This window comes from Pseudochaenichthys georgianus, chromosome 16 (genome assembly GCF_902827115.2).
Source record: "Pseudochaenichthys georgianus chromosome 16, fPseGeo1.2, whole genome shotgun sequence".
NCBI classification, from domain to species: Eukaryota; Metazoa; Chordata; class Actinopteri; order Perciformes; family Channichthyidae; genus Pseudochaenichthys; species Pseudochaenichthys georgianus.
The window spans coordinates 15412645-15439459 of NC_047518.2; the positions used below are offsets into that span (position 1 = coordinate 15412645).

At 42.9% G+C, this 26815-nt stretch overlaps 1 protein-coding gene across 1 annotated transcript in view; it reads left to right on the forward strand.

Moving 5' to 3' along the window:
* Window positions 1-26815, forward strand: part of bckdhb (branched chain keto acid dehydrogenase E1 subunit beta) — a 95332-nt gene that overhangs the window by 59814 nt on the left and 8703 nt on the right. Inside the window, exon 9 of the mRNA XM_034103122.2 lies at window positions 19991-20077. Coding sequence (XP_033959013.1) covers window positions 19991-20077 — 87 coding nt within the window. The remainder of the gene's footprint in view (window positions 1-19990; window positions 20078-26815) is intronic.

The following is a 26815-nucleotide window of genomic DNA, read 5'->3' on the forward strand; positions in this document are numbered from 1 at the left end:
TAATAGCCTATCAGATAGCGCTGTGGGCGGGTCATTGCTCGTGTACAGAGAGTGGTGACTGCAGACAGAGAAACGGCCGCATCAGAGCCAAAGTGTTATCGGCAATTTTATAAAAAAAAGGCCGATACCGATAATCGGTCAAATGAGGAATATCGGCCCCGATAATCGGCCTGGCCGATAATCGGTCGACCCCTACTAGTCAGTTTGTAGGGTTGTATCACACTTGTTGTGTTAACATCTGGGCAGTGTTGGGAAAGTTCACTTTCTACATGAACTAGTTCAGTTCACAGTTCACATATTTTAAAATGAACTAGTTCAGTTCATAGTTCATAATTCAAAATTTTGAACTAAAGTTCATGGTTTCAAAAATGAACTAATTTATAGTTCATAGTTCTTTTTTCAATACGTTGCTGCGAGCTATTATTTGTCTCCTGTACGATGTTAATGGGCCATTTCAATTTTTACAATATCCTCAGAGGGCCGTACAAGTTATTGACCTCTGCTTAAAAAAACTAAAATCACAGCTCATTCATTTCATTCTGTGCAAAGAAAAAGCAACCTCCTAATCCAGATATCTCACCATGACTCGCGTATGCATGCACGTGCAGGGTGTGGCGTGACCACCTAAACAGAAAGATAATTTATGGACACAAGATGTGTGCAAATGTATTTAGTTTCCTATCCATGTGAACATGGTTTAAGTGGGGGGGACCTAACCTCCTCTAGAGGGGTCCGGGGGCATGCTCCCCTGGCAAGATGTGTTGCACTTTGAGAGCAACATTAGGAGATCTATGGACACATCTCTCAACACCCAAACACAACTGTAAGCAGATTTTCTTTTAATTTATGGATATTTGACAAATCACTACCCTTTCAAACTGTATTCTTCTTTATTAATAACTGTCTTATAGTATGTTATACCTGTTTACTTTATTCTCTTATTTTTTTATAACTATAATGATCATATAAGATGTGCCTTTACCTCACTGGTTGTAGACAAAGCTTCTTATATTCGTTAGCATAGCTAGCTAACCAGATGCTAATGACAACAACACAGTTATTATAGTATGACAGATGAGCAGATCGCCACTGGGCTTACAACTAAAGACACAGACACGCAGAAACTGTGGCATGTGTACGGACTTATCGGTACTGCAATTTCTGAAGTGCTGGAGTGGCGTTCTGGTGCTCTCCGTCAGAACTGCACCCCTGTCAGTCGAGACATATACCACGTGATGACACGTTAGGCTCGTGTTGTGTTCAAGGACCCTGACCTTGGCCAGGAAAAACAGGTACTCGCTTGTTTAATTTTTTTGCGGTCTAGATTTCTTTCATTTTTTTTTTTGCGTGTGTTTATAAATTACCTCGAGGGCCGTACCAAATTGTCTCGCTGGCCGTATACGGCCGGAGGCCGGAGGTTCCCCACCCCTGCCGTAGAGTCTCACTCTGAGCGAGTGCTGCTGCAGCTGCTCTCGGCCTGGTCCATACTAATTCATTCATTCATTCATTCATTCATTCAATGCTCGCCGGTTCCGCGGTTCCACATTGTTTGTTGTGAGGAGTCTGATATATTTAGTATATTTATATTTTAGTGCGACAGCCAGGGGTGACAGGCGCGTACGCGTCACAGGCAGCTTGCTGTTGCCAGATTGGGTGGTTTTCCGCATTATTTTGAAGCCTGTTTACGGTGTGTTTTAACTGGGTTTTCGGCTGAAAGGCATATGAAATCTGGCACACTTTTGAACGCCGTTATAATACAGTGCTGAGAATGAACGCACGTTTGAACGCCGTTATACAGCGCTGAGAATGAACGCGTTCTCAATTACGTTCATCTAGCGGAAATACAGTACGTTCAGTTCACGTTCGCCCAAAATATGAACGCGTTCATGAACGATCGTTCATTGAACGCGTTCAGGTACATCACTGCATCTGGGTGGGGTTGATGTTGGGTTTGAAAATAATATGATTCTGTTGCCAAAGCCAGGGCCATTTTCTTTATCCTAATCTCTTACTGGATCCAGCTGCAACGGCAAATAACCATCCAATACAATTGCAATTACAAAGAATAGAAACTATTAAAAAAGCTATTATTTTGATTGTTGTGCAACTGTCTCAAACTGATGGGTTGGTCAAAATGTATAAATTAAATAAACAGATTACCTTTGCACAGTATTGATGGGACACAACATTTATGACTTTTCTACTTTGTATATGAAAATCATTTAAATGACAAAAGTACTTCATGATTTTTTACTATAAATAAAAGGATAGATCTCTTTTTATCATTCCCAAAAATAAAGTACGCACCAAACCACTTTAACACTTACAATAAGAAACTTTAATTTATAACTGACCGCCCTGGTCAAAAGTATGTTTATGTTATTGTGTCCTCCCCCCTTCTGGCCTTACCATAAAGGTTACTGTAGGCTACTGTCACTTACTGTCTGTGTTTAACATAGTATCTATCCTAAGTCTCGAGTTTTCCTTAAAGGACACCTATCATGCTATATTTGAACAAATATTGTAGTGCCATACCTATATAAAGTATAATAATATAGTTTTTTTTTCAAAATACCAAACAGATCCTGCATTTTAGCCATGCCTCATTTCGCTCTATTTGCTCTTTCCTGCGCTGTTTTTGCAGGGGGCTGATTCTGTGAGCTGCAGCTTATCACGCCCCCCTGCAGAGAGGGGGGCGTGCTTTGAGATCAGCTGCTGGGCTGTCAGAAGAGGGGGAGAAAAAGAGATCTCCGTCCTCCGTGTTTTATTCTTATAGAAGTAAGAAGAGAAGTAATGGGGCAGAAACCCTCCTTTTTACGCAGCGCAGACATAGACATCAAACGGCGACACATATTCAGTTGCCAGTTACTTTGGCATTAGGGCAGGGATATCTAGATACTTTCCAAGGTTTGACATCATGAATTGTGCTACTTTTAAAGCAAGCAACGAAGTTTTCAGTCTCACTCTGAGCGAGTGCTGCTGCAGCTGCTCTCGGCCTGGTCCATACTAATTCATTCATTCATTCATTCATTCATTCAATGCTCGCCGGTTCCGCGGTTCCACATTGTTTGTTGTGAGGAGTCTGATATATTTAGTATATTTATATTTTAGTGCGACAGCCAGGGGTGACAGGCGCGTACGCGTCACAGGCAGCTTGCTGTTGCCAGATTGGGTGGTTTTCCGCATTATTTTGAAGCCTGTTTACGGTGTGTTTTAACTGGGTTTTCGGCTGAAAGGCATATGAAATCTGGCACACTTTTGAACGCCGTTATAATACAGTGCTGAGAATGAACGCACGTTTGAACGCCGTTATACAGCGCTGAGAATGAACGCGTTCTCAATTACGTTCATCTAGCGGAAATACAGTACGTTCAGTTCACGTTCGCCCAAAATATGAACGCGTTCATGAACGATCGTTCATTGAACGCGTTCAGGTACATCACTGCATCTGGGTGGGGTTGATGTTGGGTTTGAAAATAATATGATTCTGTTGCCAAAGCCAGGGCCATTTTCTTTATCCTAATCTCTTACTGGATCCAGCTGCAACGGCAAATAACCATCCAATACAATTGCAATTACAAAGAATAGAAACTATTAAAAAAGCTATTATTTTGATTGTTGTGCAACTGTCTCAAACTGATGGGTTGGTCAAAATGTATAAATTAAATAAACAGATTACCTTTGCACAGTATTGATGGGACACAACATTTATGACTTTTCTACTTTGTATATGAAAATCATTTAAATGACAAAAGTACTTCATGATTTTTTACTATAAATAAAAGGATAGATCTCTTTTTATCATTCCCAAAAATAAAGTACGCACCAAACCACTTTAACACTTACAATAAGAAACTTTAATTTATAACTGACCGCCCTGGTCAAAAGTATGTTTATGTTATTGTGTCCTCCCCCCTTCTGGCCTTACCATAAAGGTTACTGTAGGCTACTGTCACTTACTGTCTGTGTTTAACATAGTATCTATCCTAAGTCTCGAGTTTTCCTTAAAGGACACCTATCATGCTATATTTGAACAATATATTGTAGTGCCATACCTATATAAAGTATAATAAATATAGTTTTTTTTTCAAAATACCAAACAGATCCTGCATTTTAGCCATGCCTCATTTCGCTCTATTTGCTCTTTCCAGCGCTGTTTTTGCAGGGGGCTGATTCTGTGAGCTGCAGCTTATCACGCCCCCCTGCAAGAGAGGGGAGCGTGCTTTGAGATCAGCTGCTGGGCTGTCAGAAGAGGGGGAGAAAAAGAGATCTCCGTCCTCCGTGTTTTATTCTTATAGAAGTAAGAAGAGAAGTAATGGGGCAGAAACCCTCCTTTTTACGCAGCGCAGACATAGACATCAAACGGCGACACATATTCAGTTGCCAGTTACTTTGGCATTAGGGCAGGGATATCTAGATACTTTCCAAGGTTTGACATCATGAATTGTGCTACTTTTAAAGCAAGCAACGAAGTTTTCAAATCTGTAATCAAAAAGCTCCTCAAAAACACTATCGAAGCAGTTCCTGCCGTTGCTACGTTAGCTCAAACAGTAACAACGGACTATTTTTCTTTGCGGATGCATGTCAATTTAAATCAATACATACAAAAAAAAAATTAAATCAATAAAATCATTTTCTAAATCCATAAAAGCATTTCAATTAATATTGGGATGTCGTTACTTTGTCGAATGTGGCCATGTAATAAGCGGGATAATGTGCACATTGCATAATGTGCCTTCATGCCGATCTAGATCCCTCCGCTTCGCGTCGGGCTCCTGATCAGCCTGTCTGTGTTATTTTCCCCATAATGACCGCGTCGCAGCACATTATCCCTTACATATGATTATATAGAGTCATTATTCATTTGTTTTAAAGCAGCAGGCGCATAAGCTTGCCTCGGGGAGGGAGAAAAAGAGCCACAGCGGAGAATGAACAGAAGGGCAACCATGGCAACCATGCAAGGGAAGTCTTCTTCGCTGCTTTTGTGGCAGACTACAGCGCCACTTACAGGCCTGGCATATGTGCTACAGCGTCTCCAGCGCTTTTGGGCAGCAATGGCCGGCCGTGACCCAACCTCTCATTCCCCTGATAGGTGGAGAATTGACCAATAGCCGTAGCACCACCGTCCTGACGTCAGTAAAGTGTTCAAATCTGGATCAGCCTGTATCAGATCCGTTGCTGCCCCCTTTTTTTTTAGAGAGTTGGGTATGGAGGAAAATAGAGAGGGTTGTGTTTTCTGACACTTTGTGAGTTCCCTGACACACCGGGGACACATATTCATGTATAAAAGACGTACAAAAGTGCATTTTGCATGATAGGTCCCCTTTAAATACTATATATAGTTATCTCCCCTACAACAATGTTTTGGAATGTTGCAACACTTTGTTTTGGTATAAACCATTTTATAGAGTCATTGATTTGATTTTTACAACCTTAATGTCTATCAGGCCTACATGTGGCAGCCCTTTGGGATGTTTGCAAAGAGCTGTCGCCAAGTTAGGGTGTGTACAGAAGCAGTCTTGTGTCTGTGTGCACACAGTCAGTGTAGCAGTGTGGTTGCAGGGCATAAAGGTAGAGCGTGTGTGTCTGAGTAATTGAGATTAATTGGTTTTAATGGGACTTTATGGGATCTTTGGAGTTATCTCTGTCTGTGGTCTCCTCTGGCGTCCTGGCTCCTCTGGAGGATGGCTTGGCGCTCCGCCCAGCGCTGGTTCTCACTTTCCCTCTCTGTCGTGAGAGATTGTATGGAACGGAGTGAGTGTTTGTGTTTCCTCCTGCCCTGCTTCAGCGCTGTGATTTTACAGGGCCCCCGGTTTGCCGAGCACTCACCCCTCTCTGCTAATCGCACAGTGCCACTTTAAAGGCAGCAGCAAGTAGTGGAGCCTCTTCCCGTCTATCATTTGTCACAGAGATCACATGGTGCCACATGAGTTAAGACCCTGCGGTGGCCGCACAATTACAGGCTTGGCGATATGAGAGCAAAGCCAGCGGATCCATCGGCAAGGAAAACTCTTCGGTGGCGGCACTGAGCTAAACCTCGTCTTCCTGTCGCACATTGTTGGACAGCCTGAAGAAAGAGGAGGCAGAGTATATAGGGGAGGCGGGTTGTCAATTGCTCTGGTGTGTATGTGTGTGTATACCATACAACAACGCCGATTTATTTTTGTCATCACTTCTATTTTTAAACTGATAGAAAACCGACCAAAGGGTTGTTAAAAATACAGCTCCAACAAATAAGTGTTGGCAACTTCCCCTGGAAAGACTATTGCATGTGTTTTGCACATTTTGAAAGCACATTATGTGATTCGGCACCAGTCAAACCACAGCCCATTTTAGCTACGAATATTGACTGTTTATTCACATCCCCCTTGTGTGTAGTGAAGAACACATTAGTGCTCTGTACAATATACTGTTGTTTTTTACAGTCTCTTCTTTTGCAAAGCCCAAATACCATGACGACATCAGCACCAGGAAGCAACTTGTAAAAGTAACTTGCTGTCACTAGCAGAAAATATAAATCAATCTATCCTGAATATTTAAAAAGCAGTGTGCCTGCACATGTGGTGTACTTGAACACACTCGATACTCGTGAATGTGTGGTCTGTGCGCACATGCTTTTGCACAAACCAATCTGCTTATGTGTATTTGAGTATATATGCCATGGGAGAGTGACAGCTCTGACTTAAGCCTCTGAGTTTATGCCAGATCATTGGCCTCTAAGTGGTGAGGACGCATAATTTGGAGCGCTGGGACTTCATGGGAGCAGAGTAGGATAATGGATAGTTTGAGGGATGGATGGAATAAAGTAAAACTGGTGAAGAGAATAAGATGAACCACAGCAAGGATGAAAGAACAGGAGGACGGTCCAATCTGAGGAAGGGACAGGTTTAATTGAAGTACTGAGGACAGAGTAAAGGAAGGAGGACAAGCTCTATGTTCCTCATTAGGTTTGGTTGTGTATGGGAATGGCAGTAAACACAACATTTTCACTGCAGCCAGCGGAACGACTTCGGCATCTAATGACAGCCCTGCAACACAATGAGTAGTAAAGCTGCAGCCACCAGAGCTGTCGCCAAGCCGAACTACCACCATCTGCCAACAACCAGGAGCCCTCGTTCTGACTCGAAGCCCGGAGGAGGGCAGGGAGGAGGGCTTCTCCAGCCAGCAACTTACAGAACTGAACATACAGAACCGTATTTGACCTTTTTAAAATGTCATCAATTAGGATCGGATACAATCTAATGTCAGTGTGAACACTTTCCATTTGCTTAGAAAGCAATGCCCCCCAAATTCACTTACTATAATACATCTCTAAGCTGACTTGCATTTAAGATGGTTGTTTTTAGACGCTCTTTAGAGAAGAGCAGCATGAAGCAAGTTTATCTACTCAGACTTCAAGTTGAAAGTATCTACCCTCCGCTGAAAATAAATTGGTGTCATTGAGGTGATGCCACAGTGATCTAGCTGGCACTTAAATCAAGAACGGCTCTGGGTGTGTATCCCTTGTTTCGACATGTAATTATTGTCTGAGAAAAGCTTAGGAGTAAATGACAAGTTGACTAATTTATAGCCTGACTTCCCGGGAAATTGTTGGCTTTTCTCAGACGTTAGACATTCAAAATGTATGTTAACTAGGGTCACAAAAACTTTCGGCTAGTCGAGGTGAAAGCTTTCCATGGGAATTGACAGGATAGCATTGAAAAACGTAGGGGTTATCTGCTCACGCTGTCATATCCAGATAAAAACAAACATTTGTATTCATCTTATCTTTATAATCCATTACTGTGTCAAATATGTACAATTGAAAATGTGGAGTGAGTTAGCCATCGGGCATGTAAGCAAATTCTGAAAGGTACTGCTGCCTCTATCTTATCTACCTCAATGTGTGCTTCTGTAAATTGTAGTGATTTTTATTTTTAAATACAATGTGCATGCCTTTTTATATATTAGTGTTCTATACTTTTCTGTAGCCATGTGCATTTCCCCTTTGTGGGACGAATAAAGGAATTCTGATGCTTAAAAAATGCGGGATGTGTTATAACTTTGAGTTTAAAGTAAAAAACTCATTAAGAAAAGTCTTACACTATTTAAAAGATTAAAATTGATTATTTAAAACTCCGCAATTAATATGTTCAATCCCACCTAACAACTTGTTAATAGGTCTACTATTAAAGGATATTGCAATAGAAATTGTGCAAAAACAATTAACCAACACCGCTTTTATCATTTCCAGATTCCAGTGTGTTCTTGCCTATCAGTCATCACTCATTATAACAGTCAAAACTCCCTTTGACCTATGGTTAACTCACCTTCTCAGTTTTAGATCGTCTACACTTTTCCACTCTCACTATCTACTGTAATTTTGCTTCATTGTCTGTTATTTTTTCTTGTCAACCCAATTCTCACTGCGGTTTTGTTTTAGTGTGGGATCACTATCTGGTTCACACATCAGCAACTCGGTGATAAACTCATTGGCCGCAGTGTGAAACAATAACATAGAGATCGCCCTACCAGCAAATCTTCCTAGGGTTGTACTGGAAGATTTATGACATATTTAACTTTACACTCTCACAGTATATCATTTCTCCTCTTGAATGCATCTAACTGATCATCTTCTTACAGTGTCTAGTGTACTTCCTGTGGCTCCACCACTCTCCTAAAAATAATGTATTTGCCCCCGTTCTGAGTCCCAATTTTACTGACATGAAAGGTAGCTGTCAAGGGCAAATAACATGACTGGTTGACTTTTGAGAAAAGGGTCAAACCATACAATAACAGTGGATATTTGTGTCCTCAAAAAAACATCCAGCAGTCGGAAGCAACTGGGTTGACAGCTGCTGCCACAATTACTATGTAGAAGTTGGTCTCCTGTCAGAGATGCAATAACTACTGAAAGTATTTTTCTTTAACTCATAAAACTGTGTGAAATTAAACCTCAGGCGGTGAGGCGAGTTGGACAGTTGAGGTGAAAGGCCAACCATGAATATGTTGCAATCTTACAACGGAAGTATTACATTTGCCCTTTTATGTAGACTGTGAACACATTGAAGTGGGGAGACCAATATTTTCACAAAAAAGGACATTTGTAAAAACCTATATCCAGTTTGCCAAGAGAATGCATTGTAAGGACTTTAGTGGCCCCGTTATCTTTGCTCATGGGCCACATTGACGTTGCCATTGTGGTTTTAAAGGGGCCCTATTATCAGTGGCGGCTGGTGGAAATTATTTTAGGTGGGGCTATTGTAATGGTGAATAAACCACACGGGAAACATTTTGAAAAATGACCCCTTAAATTATGACTTCTGGTGATGTTAGAGATATGAGAAGACTGATCAATACCTCCATAATCTTCAGTGTGGTTAGATATGAATCTTCCAAAACTTCCCAATACCTTGTCCTGGACATAGTTTCTACAGTAAACTGTGCAACAGTACAGTAGGCCCACACAAACTGAAGAACACCGGTTCTTTGGGAACACTCAAATGATTTAATTCCCATTTAAAATCAGGAGACTAAATACGAACATTATATGCAGACACAGACGTGGTTCAGAAACACAGAAATATTAGAAAACAGACCATTAAGGCAACAAAAATCTAGTTTGATGGATGCTGTCAAAACTCAACTGTGTGTGTGTGTGTGTGTGTGTGTGTGTGTGTGTGTGTGTGTGTGTGTGTGTGTGTGTGTGTGTGTGTGTGTGTGTGTGTGTGTGTGTGTGTGTGTGTGTGTGTGTGTGTGTGTGTGTGTGTGTGTGTGTGTGTGTGTGTGTGTGTGTGTGTGTGTGTGTGTGTGTGTGTGTGTGTGTGTGTGTGTGTGTGTGTGTGTGTGTGTGTGTTAAACATCAGCATGTTGGCATTAACAATGTGCGCACACAGCATGTTGACCTAAGCATGCAATGTGTTGGCTACAGTTTACTACATCACTGAGAAAGAATTGAGAGGAATTGTGTTTTTTGTTACTGTTGATGTAAACTCCACATGCCTTACATTTGTTTTACATATTGAGATAAGCTCACATGCACCACTAGTTGGCCTACTGAATTAGTGCCACTTTGCAGGTTACTGTCACTTGTGTTTTTATGCAGCATGGTTTTGGGTCAGGTATAGACCTGACCCAACTGGGCAACACGTTTTCCCAAGGCCCCTGAGCCTGAAATTCTATCCCACGATATTGTAAAAACAGTGGCAGGTTTCTGTTGTGTCCAAAGCATCTGAATGCAGCTAGTAATATCATGGGCCTCCCCTTGGTTAGAAGAGCAACAGGGATATCAGGCTGATGCTTGTGTCAGTGTAAATTAGAAATTATGTCAACAGTATCTGTGCGTAGAGTGTGTGCGAGATGGGGACCGGGTTCAGCATCAGGGCTGATTGGGTAAAGGATTGGGCACTACCACACCGGTATGAGTCATCGCGCTAAGGCTGGCGTCACACTGCCCCGAAATTGATACCAGATGGACACACGAATATGGAATTGTGAATTTCGCTACAGAAGGCCACACGATGGCACCCGAACCATACACGAAGGCAACATGAAGATGTGAATTTTTATAGTAGTTTATGCCCACAGGACACACAAAGGCCACACGATAGCTACACAACATCGTATTGAGAGTACGATGCGTTCTAACTAGGTCACAAATGGCAAGAAATGACAAAGTGAAATAAGACAATCTTTACCTGTAAGAGGAGGTGCTGGGCCTGTGAGAGTTGCTCATCATGTTCTCTGAGGTGCATCAAAAGAAGCAATGCTGCTGCCTTCTCTTTCCTGGTTGTCTCATCATCAAAGTATGCCATTCTGCAGGAACTGAATTGTAATTCATTGTGATTGAAGCTTTGGGAGTTACACACGCCTCTGCTCTGTAGAGTTTCTCAGGACTGACTGTCCACGTTACCATGACACATGGGAAACGCTTGAGCTACTCAAATTCGGCTGTCTTCGCCGACACCGTGGTCCCATCTCGATGTCATCGTACTATAATACGATGGCTACACGACGGCATTGCGAGGGCTTCACGTAGTCGTGTTGCCTTCCTAAGACAATCGGGCAGCTTCTTGTTTCCTTCGTATTGTCTTTGTGAGGCAAAAAATGCCAGATGGCACCGATGATCACACTAAGTAAAGACGAAGATGACACGATTTGACAAGATGCCCTCACGATGGCCTTACGAAGGGCAACATGGACACACAAATTCAACACGAAAATTAACCTTCGCAAGGTCTTTCGGCAATTTTTTGGCATGCCAAAGATTTTTCCACCGCTCACGAAGTTGCTGCCATACGATGGCTTAAGGTGCCCTCACCAATGGCCCGATGTTGTTATGATCAGAGCCGAATTTGAACATTTCCTTTATCGTGTGTCCATCTGGTGTCAATTTCGGGACAGTGTGACGCAGGCTTAAGCAAAGCTCACAGCAACATGTCATATTAAGACATCGCCCTACTCTCAGACCCTCGCTTGATTCCTTCTCAATGTGCCGGCTGACAAGTGTTATTGTCTTCCAGTGTTGTTATTAACTTCCACATTCCTGAAAGTAGTGTCATATAATCAGTGATTTTTACGCTCTGAACTCATTCGCTCCTTTTTAAACTGACATGAGCATTAATTGTAGCTCTGAGAATCCTCTTTATACAATGTCCCCACCCAGAAAGAGGCATATCAAGTATTGGTGCCCCAGAGTGTCACACTGCTGACTTATTCAGCCCCAGATACCAGTGTGTGACAGATAGCCACAGTTATTTAGTGCTTCACTGCCAAACTCAGGACCTCAGCAATGTAAACATTTGCCTGTTTAGCATCAGCACGAAGCCCCAGAATGCCCCTGTGTTTGATACTGGTTGAAGGGAAAACATTTCAGGACCTATTTACAGTGCCATATTGATGTGCGGTGCCCATTTTCAGTGGCTTATTTAGCCACGGTGGCTGTTTGGCATGGTTTGTGGCTTCGAGGAAAGAGAGAGGTGTGTGATATTTACCCCGCTGTGTTCAAATGAAGACTGTATTATTCAGAGGTGATATTTCAATGTAAAATCAACAATTATTCCTGAATGCAGACCAGGATAACAGTCACACTTTTTTTAAATCCTATTGAAGGTTTTCAAAGACATGTCCTTTGACATTGGTAATGATACTTAAGGTTTAGAGATATTTCCCAATTGTTTTTGAAAAATACAACAACTGGACAGAGGAGAGGAATGGTTTGCTGAAGTTGCATAGAACAGGCATAGCTTTGGTCTGGACCAGTGGCAAGTTATTGAGATTAAAGTACAGTTTTGGTTTTATGCTGTGGTAGATAACGGGTGGAGCAGAGGCATCCTTCTGCAGTAATGTCAGGTTGCTGAAAAGCCAAATGTAAATGCCTGGGAGACTGAGACCTCTAATGTCCATGATTGTCCCGTTGGCCCTGTATACCAGCCTAAATCAGCCCAGCAGCTCCATACTCTTGTGTCGCATCCATTGTATACTTAAGCAATAGCTCACGACAGGCCGTGGTATATGCTCATTATATCACAGCTATGGGGCGTGGTTCGGCCCGACGCGAACCTGCTTTTATAAAACGGTTACCAAGTGTGGCAATATGAACGAAAAATACACTCTAATTTAAATAGTTTTTATTAGTAAATAATGATGTTCAAAATAAAATAGTCCCTCCGTTGCCTTCTGCACGAAACATAGTGTGAGGTGGTTGCTATGCAACAACACTAACAGCTAGCGAACATATTAGACAGAGAGCGTTGATCCATCCATCCATCTTCTCCCGCTTATCCGTGGTCGGGTCGCGGGGGTAGCAGTTCCAGCAGAGAGCCCCAAACTTTCTTTTCCCTGGCGACATCAACCAGCTCTGACTGGGGGATCCCAAGGCGCTCCCAGGCCAGCGAAGAGATATAATCCCTCCACCTGGTCCTAGGTCTACCCCTTGGTCTCTTCCCAGCTGGACGTGCCTGGAACACCTCCCTAGGGAGGCGCCCAGGTGGCATCCTAACTAGGTGCCCGAACCACCTCAACTGGCTTCTTTCGACGCGAAGGAGGAGCGGCTCAACTCCGAGTCCCTCCCTGATGACCGAACTTCTCACCTTATCTCTAAGGGAGACACCAGCCACCCGGCGGAGGAAACCCATCTCGGCCGCTTGTATCCGCGATCTCGTTCTTTCGGTCATGACCCATCCTTCATGACCATAGGTGAGGGTAGGAACGAAAATGGCCCGGTAGACAGAGAGCTTTGCCTTCTGGCTCAGCTCCCTTTTCGTCACAACGGTGCGGTAAAGCGACTGCAATACCGCTCCCGCTGCTCCGATTCTCCGGCCCATCTCACGCTCCATTGTTCCCTCACTCGAGAACAAGACCCCGAGATACTTGAACTCCTTCACTTGGGGTAAGGACTCATTCCCTACTTGGAGTGGACAGTCCAAGTAGTTGATCCATAATTTGGCTATTTATTTACATTAATGTGTATGTTGCCGTTTATTGTGCACCCACTGAAAAACTGTCCAGCATCAGTAGAATGGCTTACGTGGTTACTTGTTGAGGTTGAGGTTGTTCTAGGTTGTTCTAGGCTGTTGCTTGGCGTGGCGAGAATATTGCTCCACTTTCTCCGGTCCCCGAGATTCGGCTTCCAGTAGCTCTGGAGAGAGCTTTCACACCTGTGGCCATTAACGGTCATAATTTCTCTTCTTGCAAGACCCGCATCAGAAAGCTTTTGAATGGGGGTACTTTTATAGTTGGTCTACCTGATCTTCACGTAGCTCTGCATGTCGTCGTTTAGGTACTTTTTTTTTTGGAGATAGGCACTCCTCAATCCAGTCCTCCATAGTAAGACCCCCCCGGAGGTCGAAGTTAACCTTAAATGTTTCCATCTTAAGCTTTGTACGTTCGTTTCGTAACGGAAGAAATGTAAATATATTTATAAAACGGACAAGTCAAATCAAGCAATCTAATTGGCCGATAGCGTTTTTGGGGCCCTTTTTTGATTACAGATTTGAAAACATTGTTGCTTGCTTTAAAAGTAGCACAATTCATTATGTCAAACCTTGGAAAGTATCTAGATATCCCTGCACTAATGCCAAAGGAACTGCACACCAAATATGTTTTGCCGTTTGATGTCTATGTCTGGACCGCTGCGTAAAAAGGAGGGTTTCTGCCCCGTTACTTCTCCGCTGTTTTCTTGTCCCAGTTTGAAAAGCAAACTGCTTGAAGTAACTACAATTCTACCCGGGGTATACGCTCAGTATATCACGGCTAAGAACCAATCGGATTGCTTGATTTGACTTGTCCATTTTAGAAATGCACACATAGCAACACAGCCAGGCCCACATGCAGATACATACCACAGCACACAGTCAGAACCACTGTTACATTTTAACAGCCATGTAGCAGAGACCAACTGGTAAAAGGTACCGGTGTGAGTATTCCAAAACAAAGTTATGAGTTTTTAGAATCGTAATACTTCTTCATTGAGGAGGGGAATTGGGTTGCTTTATTTAGAATAACATTAATACAATATGTATATAAACTAGGGCTGTCAGTCGATTAAAATATTTAATCGCGATTAATAAATGATTGTCCATAGTTAATCGCGATTAATCGCAAATTAATCGTACATTTTTGATCTGTTCTAAATGTACCTTAGAGGAATATTTTTCAAGTTTTTAATACTCTTATCAACATATGAGTGGACAAATATGCTTTATGCTAATGTTTATTATCATTTGAACAATGACAAATATTCTCATGAATATTAAACACAACAACCTCTGAACATTACACATATTCGCCTCAATTTAACCTGGAACCTCTCTCATACAATACAAATTGGGGGGGGGGGGGCGTGCGCGTGTGTGTGTGTGTGTTGGATCGTTGGAGCTATGTGCAACTCAAGGCACTCATGTTGCTGCAATCATGAGTGTGCTGACTTCTCGTACAATGTCCCGCTGTCTGGCTTCCTGCATAAAGTCAAGTGCTCGGCGCAGTTGTGTGGATAGAGCGCTCCTCTGTTTTCATTTAAACAGCTCCTTATATCCGTTAGCGCAGCTAGCTAGCACCAGATGCTAACAACAACAATGCACGTAAGGTCTCTCTCTCGCTCGCTCGGGCCACATTACACACACCCTCCCGGTCCTCCCGATGGCCAGTCGGTGCCTGCCGGTGAGCGTGGAAGTGTGGTCTGCCACAAGCGGGCGGCAGGAGCGGGGCTGTCAGCAGATGGTATTTTAAACTCGATGCGCTCTGAAACTACGGGGCGGCCGAGGAAAAAAATACACATGCGTTAATCGCGTTAAAATAATTAGTGGCGTTAATTTTTTTTTGCGTTGACAGCCCTAATATAAACATAAGAAATCAAAAAAAGTGAAATGGTGGAAAAAAAGATAACATAAAATAGTTATTTCGACAAGAGGTTACAGGGTTTCCCACACATAGACTATACTTGGGCGAGCCGCCCAGGTATATTAACGGCCGCCCAAGTATATTTTGCGACCCATTTAGTTTTTTTTTGTATTCGTCCGCGACTACGACGCCATCTGCGATCGATTAACTTATGGACAATGATCCCTCGCTCTACGCCTCCTGTACCCAGTCCTGGACTGGCCATCGGGAGGACCGGGGGGTTTCCCGATGGCCTGGCCTGTTATGTGGTCTGCCTCACACAGGGTGACTGGCTGTCTACATGATGTGGCCTGCCGACATGGCCACTGTCATACAGATCATAAATCAAAGCCCTTGATTGGTCTCTGTGTGTCATTCAAGCTCGGGATAACCGCAGCTCAGGTGAGGTAAAGGATTTTCTGAGTGTTTAGATAGTTAACTTATGGTGCGTTTCCACTGCAGGCCTCGCTCGGCCTTGCTCGGTTTGGTTAGGCCTTATCCATTACAGTTTAGGAACTGGGGTAGTTACTATAGTAACGCAGTGTAGGCGGAGCCGTGATGTCATCTTCAATGAGCGCCCCAAAAAACAACACAGCCGTTAGCTCTTAGCACTCAGAGCTCACAGCTCTTCATATCTGTTCAGAAACTAGACAAAAGTTAAACAAGTACAAACCACAGACTGCCTGCGGTTTATTTATGTCTGTATAGGCCGTTGTTGTGAGTGTGGACGGTCGGAGCATATATAACGTTAGCTTAGCCAAGCTCCATTTAGAAAACATGCATTTTAAAAGGGTTTATCGCCAGCCGTCTGTCTGCAGACTTGTCAAAGCATTAATTCATGGTTTTTACTAACCGGTATCAGTATGTTGTTACTTCGGCATCATTTTGAAACGTGTATTACAATTAAATCAAGGTCAAATATGTTCATCTTGTTGTAGTTGTAGCCCCCTTGCCAGCGATTCTCTCTCTAGTTTAGCATACTCAGCCCGACTCAGCCTGGTTGTTCCTGGCCCTAGAACCACGATTTAGTCGGGCCAGAAAAAAGGTGTAAATGTAGCCCCGGGCCAAAACTAGGCCAAGTGGAAGCGCAAACAAAAACGGGCCCCGCACGGCTCTGCACGCTTAAAGCGAGCTACCCGCTGCAGTGGAAACGCGCCATTAGTCTAAGTTCTCAGTGGGTCTCAAACGGTTTGGTCACCATTTATGTAAACACATATTTCCATTTGAGAGAGTAGTGATTAGGAAAATTGGAATGAATAAATAAATAAAGTTAACTAGGTGAAAAAAGGTAAGATACACTTTTAAAACTTGTTGAGAGCTAAAACTAGTCGTTGCTGCTGCCTCAAAGAGGAGAAGGGAGGAGAGGATGGAGACAGGAGAGGCTGATTCAGGAGCACAGACACACTCAAAACTATAAATGAACCAACAAATAAATAAACAAGTTTCAGTGTTTTTTCATATTGGATATGGTATGTTATTGGTTATGGCCATGATTTGATGATCATTGGAATGTATACAGTTCTGTTTCATACTGTATGGGTGTTTCCATAGATCTAGTCTCTTTATTTCCCCCTCAAAATGCACCAGATTGATGCATTTAACTCCAAAATAAAAAAATAAAACCTGTTCGCTCTGCCATCGCGTGAAGCGTCTGCTAACAAGCGACCAACAGAAAGGTTGGTCGCCATGGTAACGGCAATTGAAGAAATCTCCAAACTGTCCCGTAGATGTCTTCAAGGCTGGATTGTTAGCACACTTGAGCACTTTTTGAAAATGTTCATAGGAGTTATAGCGACATCATGTTTTATGGCGAGGGATGCGTTTCCATGGAAACGGCATATGATGAGATCTCAGATTTGGCGTAGAGCTCTTGAGGCATGGACCGGTGATATACAAGTGAAGATTGGGGGACGATTGGACCGTGTCCATTGGACTTACAGCGACATCTTGTTTCATGGCGAGTGGTCTGTCACCATGGCAACGGCATTTGATGACACCCCATAATACGCTTAGATGCGTTGATGGCTGCATCGTTACCAGACCTGGGAAGTCTTGGCCTGTTTGGAGTATTTTCACTGAAGTTATGAGAAAACCGTGTTTCATGGCGAGCATTGTGTTGCCATGGCAACGGCATTTGAAGAATTCTCAAAACTGTCCCGTAGATGTCTTCACGGCTGGACTGTTAGCACACATGTGAAGTTTGAGCACTCTTTGAACATTTGCATAGGAGTTATAGTGACATCATATTTTATGGCGAGGGATACGTTTCCATGGAAACGGCATATGGTGAGATCTCAGATTTAGCGTAGAGCCGGTGATATACAAGTGAAGATTGGGGGACGATTGGACCGTTTCGATTGGACTTACAGCCTCAGCGTATTTCATGGCGAGTGGTCTATCGCCATGGCAACGGCATTTGATGACACCCCATACTACGCTTAGATGCATTGATGGCTGCATCGTTATCAAACCTGTGAAGTTCTGGGCTGGGCTCAAAACTGTCCCGAAGATGTCTTCACGGCTGGACTGTTGAAGTCTGCTGCATGTCAGTTGGACTGATGACATCATCGTGTTCCATGACACAGGTGTTTCTATTTGAGCTAACGAGGTGTGCAGAGATCAAAGGTTTCCATTGTTCTGGGTGTGTGTGTGTGTGTGTGTGTGTGTGTGTGTGTGTGTGTGTGTGTAGTGTGGGTGTGTGTGTGTGTGTGTGTGTGTGTGTGTGTGTGTGTGTGTGTGTGTGTGTGTGTGTGTGTGGTGTGTGTGTGTGTGTGTGGTGTGTGTGTGTGTGTGTGTGTGTGTGTGTGTGTGTGTGTGTGTGTGTGGTGTGTGTGTGTGTGTGTGTGTGTGTGTGTGTGGGTGTGTGTGTGTGTGTGTGTGTGTGTGTGTGTGTGTGTGTGTGTGTGTGTGTGTGTGTGTGTGTGTGTGTGTGTGTGTGTGTGTGTGTGTGTGTGTGTGTGTGTGTGTGTGTGTGTGTGTGTGTGTGTGGACGGGAGCCGGCTCGCACCCGCGAACGAGCCGTCTTTTCTTTTTTTTTTGTTAAGTAATACAAAACATGATGATGATGATCTCCGCGCTACAGCTGCATGCATGCAGTGACATGTAATATCCAAGGATTAGAGACTGTTGGATGCTGCTGTTTTGAGCATTGCAATATATTTATTTTCACTATGTTATTTATTTATGATTATCCTTAGGCTCAGCAAATATTTGATGTCAGCTGCTGCTGTCTTTTTTTCTATAGTTCATAGTTATTAATCAACAGAGCCCTGCTGTTTTGTCAGGGCCTTTTCTTTAAATATAATTTTAAAATGTCTATACAGTAGCCCCTTTTTTTTAAATGTCTATGCTTACGTTTTTATAGGTGTTGCTATCTGCTTTGTGTAGCGTGGTTCTACAAGTAAGTCAGTGCATTCATTGGGTGGTATCAGAGAGTTACACGGGTCTGTAAATGCAATGAAAACAGTTGGCCACAGCAAATCATTTATATTAAACATGTAATTTTTACTTTTGAATACTTCAGTCCAAAGGATGTATTGAATAATTTAAGTGATATATGTGTACACATATAAATCATTCATTAGTCAAAACAGGGCTACATTTGATTGAATTAAAAAGGTATAATATGTGGTAAACTGAAGAGCCGTTTGGGAGCCGAGCCAAATGATCCGGCTCACCAAGAAGAGCCGGAATTCCCATCACTACTGCATGTAGCAGCTGCGTGTGTGTAAACTGCCCCGCCCCTTCGCAAGCAGGGGAGAGAGATCGAAAATACTAAAAATAATCATAGAAGCATTTTGCAGTCCTTTTGCATATTAGAAACGGAGTTGGCGACACTAAAACTTGGGACGGGTGGCGCAGTGGTCTGTGCATCTGATCATCAGATCAAGGGGGAGTGCTGGGGAACTCCAGTTCGAAACCCGCTCCTGCCGCCACTGCATCAGGCCGTTGTGTCCTTGGGCAAGACACTTCACCCGGATTTGCTCCTGTGGGTATTGTCCACAGTACATGTATGATACTAATGTGTACTTGTAAAAGCGCCTCGATGACCTCGAGGTGTGAAGATGGACGGTGTGGCGCAGTGCGCTGTGCAATGATCATCAGATCAAGGGGTGAAACCCGCCGCTGCTGCGTCTGTAAAGCCGGTGTGTCCTTGGGCAAGACAATTCACCTGAACTTGCTCCTGTGGGTATTGTCCACAGTATCTGACCATTGCATGTATGATATGTGTAATGTGTGTATATGTAAAAGCGCTTTGAGTCATTGAAAAAGCGCTATAATAAATGTAAGGAATTATTAAAACTGCAATATAATGTTTGTGTAGCAATAATACATATGACATATATTTTTTACATGTCTCCAGTACCGATAAAAAGACCGCTAACGTCAGAGCTTAACGGTACCACGGTCTTTAATAATTCAGCCCCGGGGCCCGTTTAATACCGGGGCTCGGTACCCATCCCTACATACAGGAATTACTTTCTTTTGAATTATTTTCTATTTTGCTCACCTTTGAGATAAAATATGAACTGAAATGTGTCTAAATCTCTCGGTTTTATTTTTACAGATACATTTTAAACCATGAAAGTAGGGAACATTTTGTAATAATCTGTGTCTGTCTTTTGTTTTTCAGTCGGTGGTGAAAACTGGACGCCTGCTCATCAGTCATGAAGCACCAATAACCGGAGGCTTTGCTGCTGAAATCAGCTCTTCAGTACAGGTTAGTGTGTGCCGTCTTTGTATCAGAACACACTGTTTCTTGACACTTTATTGGGGTCTGTAGCTCCCAGGGGCTTGAGGTGATCTTCAAAGCTATTGGTCTTAATATGGAGCAATTAAAGTCCCACTTTGTAATAAAGCTATATGGGCTTTCACAAATTGCCCAAAAGCAACGGTGTAAAACTTTGAGGTGTGCCAAACCAGGAGGGGGCATGAGACTTAAGGGAAGACATCAAGACAAATATGCAGTGTGAGGTGAAAGTGAAATGTACATGCTGGTGTTAGCATATAGAGGCACTTTAAATCCTTCTGTACTTCAAATGTATTAATTTATTTGTTTAGAAATTACAGAAACGGCACTCTCTGTATTACAGAACACCATAGTTCCCTCCGGAGGGATTTCTCTCCCCCCCGCCTTAAATGCCTACATTTGACAACTTTGTTTTCTTCCGTATTGTAGTGACATTAATATGTAATGCTTGCACTTCCATTGGCTAGTGCTCCAGCACATTGTACGTGATGGGCAATGGGCCACTTCTCTAAGCGGTTGACCATTCGCAACAGAGCTGGCCAGCTAATCAATCCTAGCAGGTTGGGCTCTGGTTTTAGGTGAAAAGAGCTACTGCCGCACAAACAGTAAGAGAAAAATAAAGCACTTTATGAAGATTAAAGTTCAGGTATTTAAGCATTTAAAAAATACATTTGTCGTTTTATTTAAATTATGAGAACATTGCAAACAGGAATAACTGGTAGCAACTTTTAGCAAGTATGGTTGGGCTGATAAAAGATAGAAACACACCAAAAACAGTAAAAACCTCAGAGACAAAGAAGATGTCTTCTGTCGGTCCATAACAAAAACATTTGCTGAAATAGCAGGATATCATCATATTTGAAAGGCAGAAAATGGCAATTTTATTTTACATGAAAAGTTAATTCAACAATTCATTATTATTAAAATTGTTGTCTATTATTTGTCTTTCAAATCACTTGTTGATTAGTTGTGGAGTCTCTTAACAAAATGGAGGGAAAAATTATTCTAAATATAAGTAAACACTGTATAAGTAATTCGATTCTACAGAGTAGCACCTCCATTAGTTCTCTACAGTGTTTTGTAAGTTTGAGAGCTCTGAGAGTGTTGATACAGTGGGTCTAACTATCCATATAAGGTGCCTGAAATATTGTGTGTTGCTGCCAATACAAAAGGCCTTGACACTGTAACAAAGACGTGCCAGAGACAGCCGATGACCAATTCTGAGCTAAGTGCGATGCATGACTAAATTAAAAGCCTTCCCCTTCTCATCATCCTAATTATATCTATCTGTGTGTGGTGAGATAATTCTCTTCAGTATGTGGGGTGTTTTCTCCATGTGAGCAGTGAATGCAACTCCCCTCTGAATATCTGCCACTTTACAATTCATGGGACAAACGGCCCCTACACACGGCGGCGTGCGTTGCCGCTTCAATGCTTCTGCCCTTCACTTTGAATGGGGTGACGTCACGATTCGCCGAACTGCATTGTGGGAGCAAAGCGTAGCTTCTCTCACGGTGCTCGCTGCAAAAGTAGAGCAATGTTCTACTTTTGCCGCCTCGACGGAGGCGTCAGCCAATCAAATCCCTCGTATGAAAATCTGACAGTGCAAGCACTAGCCAATCAAACCGCGTGTATGTTGGGAGAGCCAGACCGCAGTTATTTCCCATATGTCAACAAATGGAGGAGAAAATTATCGTGGCGGTAGGGAATCACCCGGTACTCTATGACCAGTCCCTCTTTACATACAGGGATACAAACCGGAGGAGCCAGGCATGGGGGAGGTGGCAGAGACAGTGGGGGAAACTGGTAGGTTTTCGCTTGTTTGGGGAGTTTATATCCAGTGTACTTCGTTTGAATGGACAGCTAGCAAGCATAGACAGTATATTTAGCTAGCATGGATGTAGCATGAATGCTTTGCTTTGTATGTCCGGGGCGGCACATTCACGTGATTGGTTGTTGGTCGTGTTGCTCGCGTTGACTCCCCAAGCTCAAGACACGCCCACCGCCAAGCGGCAACGCACACCACCGTGTGTAGGGGCCGTAAGTGTATGCACAACACTGCATTTATTACCTGGAGCCTTTTACTTGTTAATGTGTATGAATTCAGTTGGAGCAGGACAAGAAAATCGATCCTCTCCTCGTTTACTGCCAGTCAGACGTTGCACTCTCCTCTGTCAGAGAGGGCTTGAATGGCCGATGACTCATCGTCCTCATTTCCACGTTTTCACATTGTGTACGGGTGATGTAAGTTGTTGGTGTGTTCACTGATTGCCTTCTATCTGCGGTATTCACATAGCCTCAGATACACTGCTGTACTGTTTTTAAAGGATGCATCTTCACCTCAATCACGTTGTTAAACACTACATTATATAATATATATTACTTCTTCAAAGACAAAGAGATATGCTTATTTTGGCTTCCTAACAAATAAAATGTATGATAACCCTCAGTACCCTTTAATACCCAAAAAGTAATTCCTTTCTAAGTGAAGCATTTAGTGTTTTTTGCGTTGAGCCAATTTCAAGCTCTTGGGACTAAAGCAGGTCTTTTCTGCTTTAGTTTGTGGATATCAAGATTTGCCTTGCGCCATAACTGGAAGGATGAAAGTGCCTGATAATCTCAGAGCTTCTTTCTCAATTGAATTTTGTTGGAAAAATATCACTCGTCACCGGCATGATCTTCAATATCAGGATACATGTATTTATTATCCTTGCAAGAATGGAAGTAGTCATCACCTACAGAGCTTATGGGACAACTAGTTCCAGAACAGTGTCCTTCAGATGCTTTACATACAAGAGAGGGTGTATCACAGTCACAAGATACATGTATACCGGTTCAAAGCAGTATTCTATGCTTAGTTCAGATTAGCTAAGACCCATGTCCGAAATGATCATGCTTGTCATATGTCTATCCCCATAGAGACTGAATCATCATGTTAATCACATAGCTATCATATGCCTAAAACAGTCCTGATGCTCTTCTAGGTAATCATACATCCTGTCATGTACACAGCTATGTAGGGCCTTTTGTTATCATGTGCTACTCTGATATTGGAAGAGTACATTCATTATTTTTCCAAACAATTTGACAGTTCAACCCAAAACAAATCTTTAGCAACACTACAGATAATGTGCTAGTATTTGATATTGGTCTTTCTCAAGCAGCCAAAAATCAAGCTGTAAGCCAAGCAGTGTTTCATTTTGTTTACTTGGCTTACAATTAGTCTGTGTTGACAGGTTGAGTCTGACTGCTGAGCCCCTGAAAAATGTAGAAATTAAGTTATTAAAGTAGCAGCCTTGGAGACTAATGGAATGGTGGAAGTGCACCATTCACATCAGCAGTGTGGATGTTAAAGGTCCTAGTTAACATGACATTGTCTTGTTTACCAGTGTGGTCTGGTAACCTTCAAGGGACAAAAAGAGAAACTGGTTATCAGTAAAGCCTGTATAGTCTAAGCACTGTTGTGTGGGAGCACTTTAGTCTATTATTTGTGAAAAAAGGAATGGCTTCAGCTACCACCTATCCAGCTGAAGCCTTGAAAGGTCTTCGAAAATCCATTTATGAACGTTCCCCTTTTGTGTAAAGAACAAAGGGGCTTAATAAGGGCTTGTGAAGTTTCCTTTATCAAGCTTTGGCTTTAAGCCCAGGTGATGTAATGATGTGATATTGGCTGGCCCTGTCCTGACTGTTTGGCTGATGACTGGACAGGTTATGGTTGAATTAGATGTCGCTTGAGACAATGCTTGCCTGGACCTCAAGGATATACAGATAGGAATGGTGATTCACTGCCCCTCCCTGAATCTCCAAACCACAACATAATTGACTAGTTCAGATTCCAAAAAGGAATGCAGATTCTTTGATATTGAAGAAAACATGTTTTCTATTTATTGTCAAATAAACAATTAAAATGTGTAAATGTGACCAGTTTGAATAACAAGAACTCTTGTCTGCGTAGAACAGTTAACAAAGTGCAATTGACATACCAAGTAAAGAAAAGCTTTTACTGGATGCAACATTTATCCTAACATAAGTTTATTCTCCACATGGCCATATTTGACACTGCATTTAATATAGCACGGCCACTCAGGGGGGTCTCAGAGTTCTCTGTAGGGCCCTTGGATTGCATGATATTAAAACCAATGCTTCCCTATAGCATGTAATTTAAACTGGCAGAGTCCAACATCCACCCCAGCATGCCCCACTGAGATGTGGTACAGTTCTGGGTCATGCTTGAAACAGCTCGGACTCCACTGTAGCCTAGTTAGAGTCCCCTAAATATGCTTACATGTGTTGTGCCACAAATGCCTTCTCAGACGTCTAGTTGCCCGTCAGGCTTGTCTGAATGAGAAGCAGTCCCGCTGCGTCAATCTTTAAAAGTTATGGCAGTCCATTCCTAAATATGTCTCCATCCGAAGATACACTAAACTGTCTTCAAAGGGCTGTGTTTATACATTACATGTTACTTTTTAGACGCTTTTATCCAAAGCGACTTACATACTCAATACTGTGGGCAATCCCCACAGGAGCAATTTGGGGTGAAGTGTCTTGCCCAGGGACACAACGACATGCTGTTTGAACCTGTGCTCCCTTGATCCGAACACCAACACTCTATCCACTGCGCCACACACCTCCTATAGACAAGGAGGTTTTTATTAAAAGACTTGAGTATTGGCAGGGTTGGGAGGGTTACTTTGTAAATGTAATCAGTTACTGATTACTGAATACATGGCTCTGAAAGTAATCCGAATACAGTTACAGTTACGTGTCTTAAAAACGTAATCAGATTACTTTTAGATTACTTTTGGATTACTTTCTTTTTCCATCACAGATGGGTATCTTTTGGTGAACAGGAGACACAAAAAGCAAAAGGAAACTGAACGTGTTTTTACTGTTTTAATGGCGTATCAAGAGCACAACTGAAATAATATCTGAAACGATGCAACAACATAATACACTTTTTGGGGATGCAGCTTGGGATGTGAGGAGTGAGGGACACGGCTTAGAACGGGCGTGTCGCATTCTGTCCTGCCAGTGTTGGCAGGACATGAATTAAAATGTCGAACTCGGACTTCATTTTAAGGACATGTCGGCCAGGGGTGTAGAGCTATATTTGTTTAAGCACCGGATCGGCAAAACAGGAGACTCTGTGCACCAGTCTGCCTTGATCTATGAATTCATATCCGTGACACTCACAGTAGCCTAGTTTGTGCGCTGTGATGATTCGGCTGTGCCTTTTAATAAGGAATATTAAATGTTGTGAGGAAATATTTCCAATAAGTAATCCAAAATGTATTCACTTCAGGTTTACGAAAGTAACTGTAATCAGATTACTCATTTTTCAAATGTAACGCGAGCTGAATACAGTTGCATGATTTTTGTATTCTGATTACGTAACGCCGTTACATGTATTCCGTTACAACCCAACCCTGACGGCCCGTCCACACAGTGGCGTGCGTTGAAGCTTCCAACGCTTCTGCCCATTCACTTTGAATGGGGTGATGTCACTTTTAGCCGAACTGAATTTTGGGAAGCGACGTGGAGCGTTGCTGGCGTTGCTCGCTTCAAAAGTTGAGCAATGTTCAACTTTTGACGTCCCGACGGAGGCGTCAGCCAATCGAATCATATGCCAGTACAAGCTCTAGCCAATCAAACCGCGTGCTTGTGTGTCTGGGGCGGGAGATTCATGTGATTGGTTGTTGGTCGAGTGTCAGACACGCCCGCCGGCAAGTGTCAACGCACGCCGCTGTGTGGACGGGCCGTGAGTATTGGATACAGGAACCACCATGTTGGGTAAGGAGAATGTATAACAGTGGTCTTCTTCTGGTCAATCCCGTCAGTTGCCCAATAGCCAAAAGCTTGATCCACTCAATAGTCTTTTCCTACCTTCATAAGACTAGACAAGCTACATCAGGCCATCTACTGTCACCTAAACCCAGGACAAATCTTCTGAAATCTTCTGTGTCTTACGGACCGTCCACACAGCGGCGTGCGTTGACGCTTGGCGGTGGGCATGTCTGAAGCTTGGGGAGTCAATGCGACCAACAACCAATCACATGAATCTCCCGCCCCCGACATAGCAAAAAAGGAAAAGCCCGGTTCTTCTCCACTATTGCCAAAATGGATGCCGGTTTTGTAGCAAGGGTAGCACGGGCAAGTGTAGTAGCAAGGGTGGCTTTAGTGTATGCAATGTCTCGCAGGAGGCCATGTAGTGTGCGTCGCTGTTGGGTACATCCGATACTCAGAAAACGTCTGCAATGGGGGGAATACCACGTTCTAGTCCAAGAGCTCCGTCTGGATGATGTACTGTTTCAGCAGTACTTCAGGATGAGCAAAGACGTGTTCGACGAGTTGCTCGGAAAAGTGGGTCCACTGATTTCAAAGGCAGACACATTATGCGTTTGTCATCTGCCTACGGTACGTTTTGTGTATTTCTACTTCTTTAACCTGACTCTGTATATAAAGAGAGAGAATGCATGCCATGGATGAATGATGAATGAAGTCTGTGATTTAGTTCAGATGGATGACATTAATTAAGATAGCTAGGTAAATACAGTATTGCTCCCCTGTAGGGCTGTAGCGATACACTAATCTCACGATACGATACACGATATTCAGCTCGCAATACGATATATATCACGATATTCAGCCAACGATAAGATTCGATATAATTCGATACACTTATATAATTTTCTGAAAGATATTAAAGGG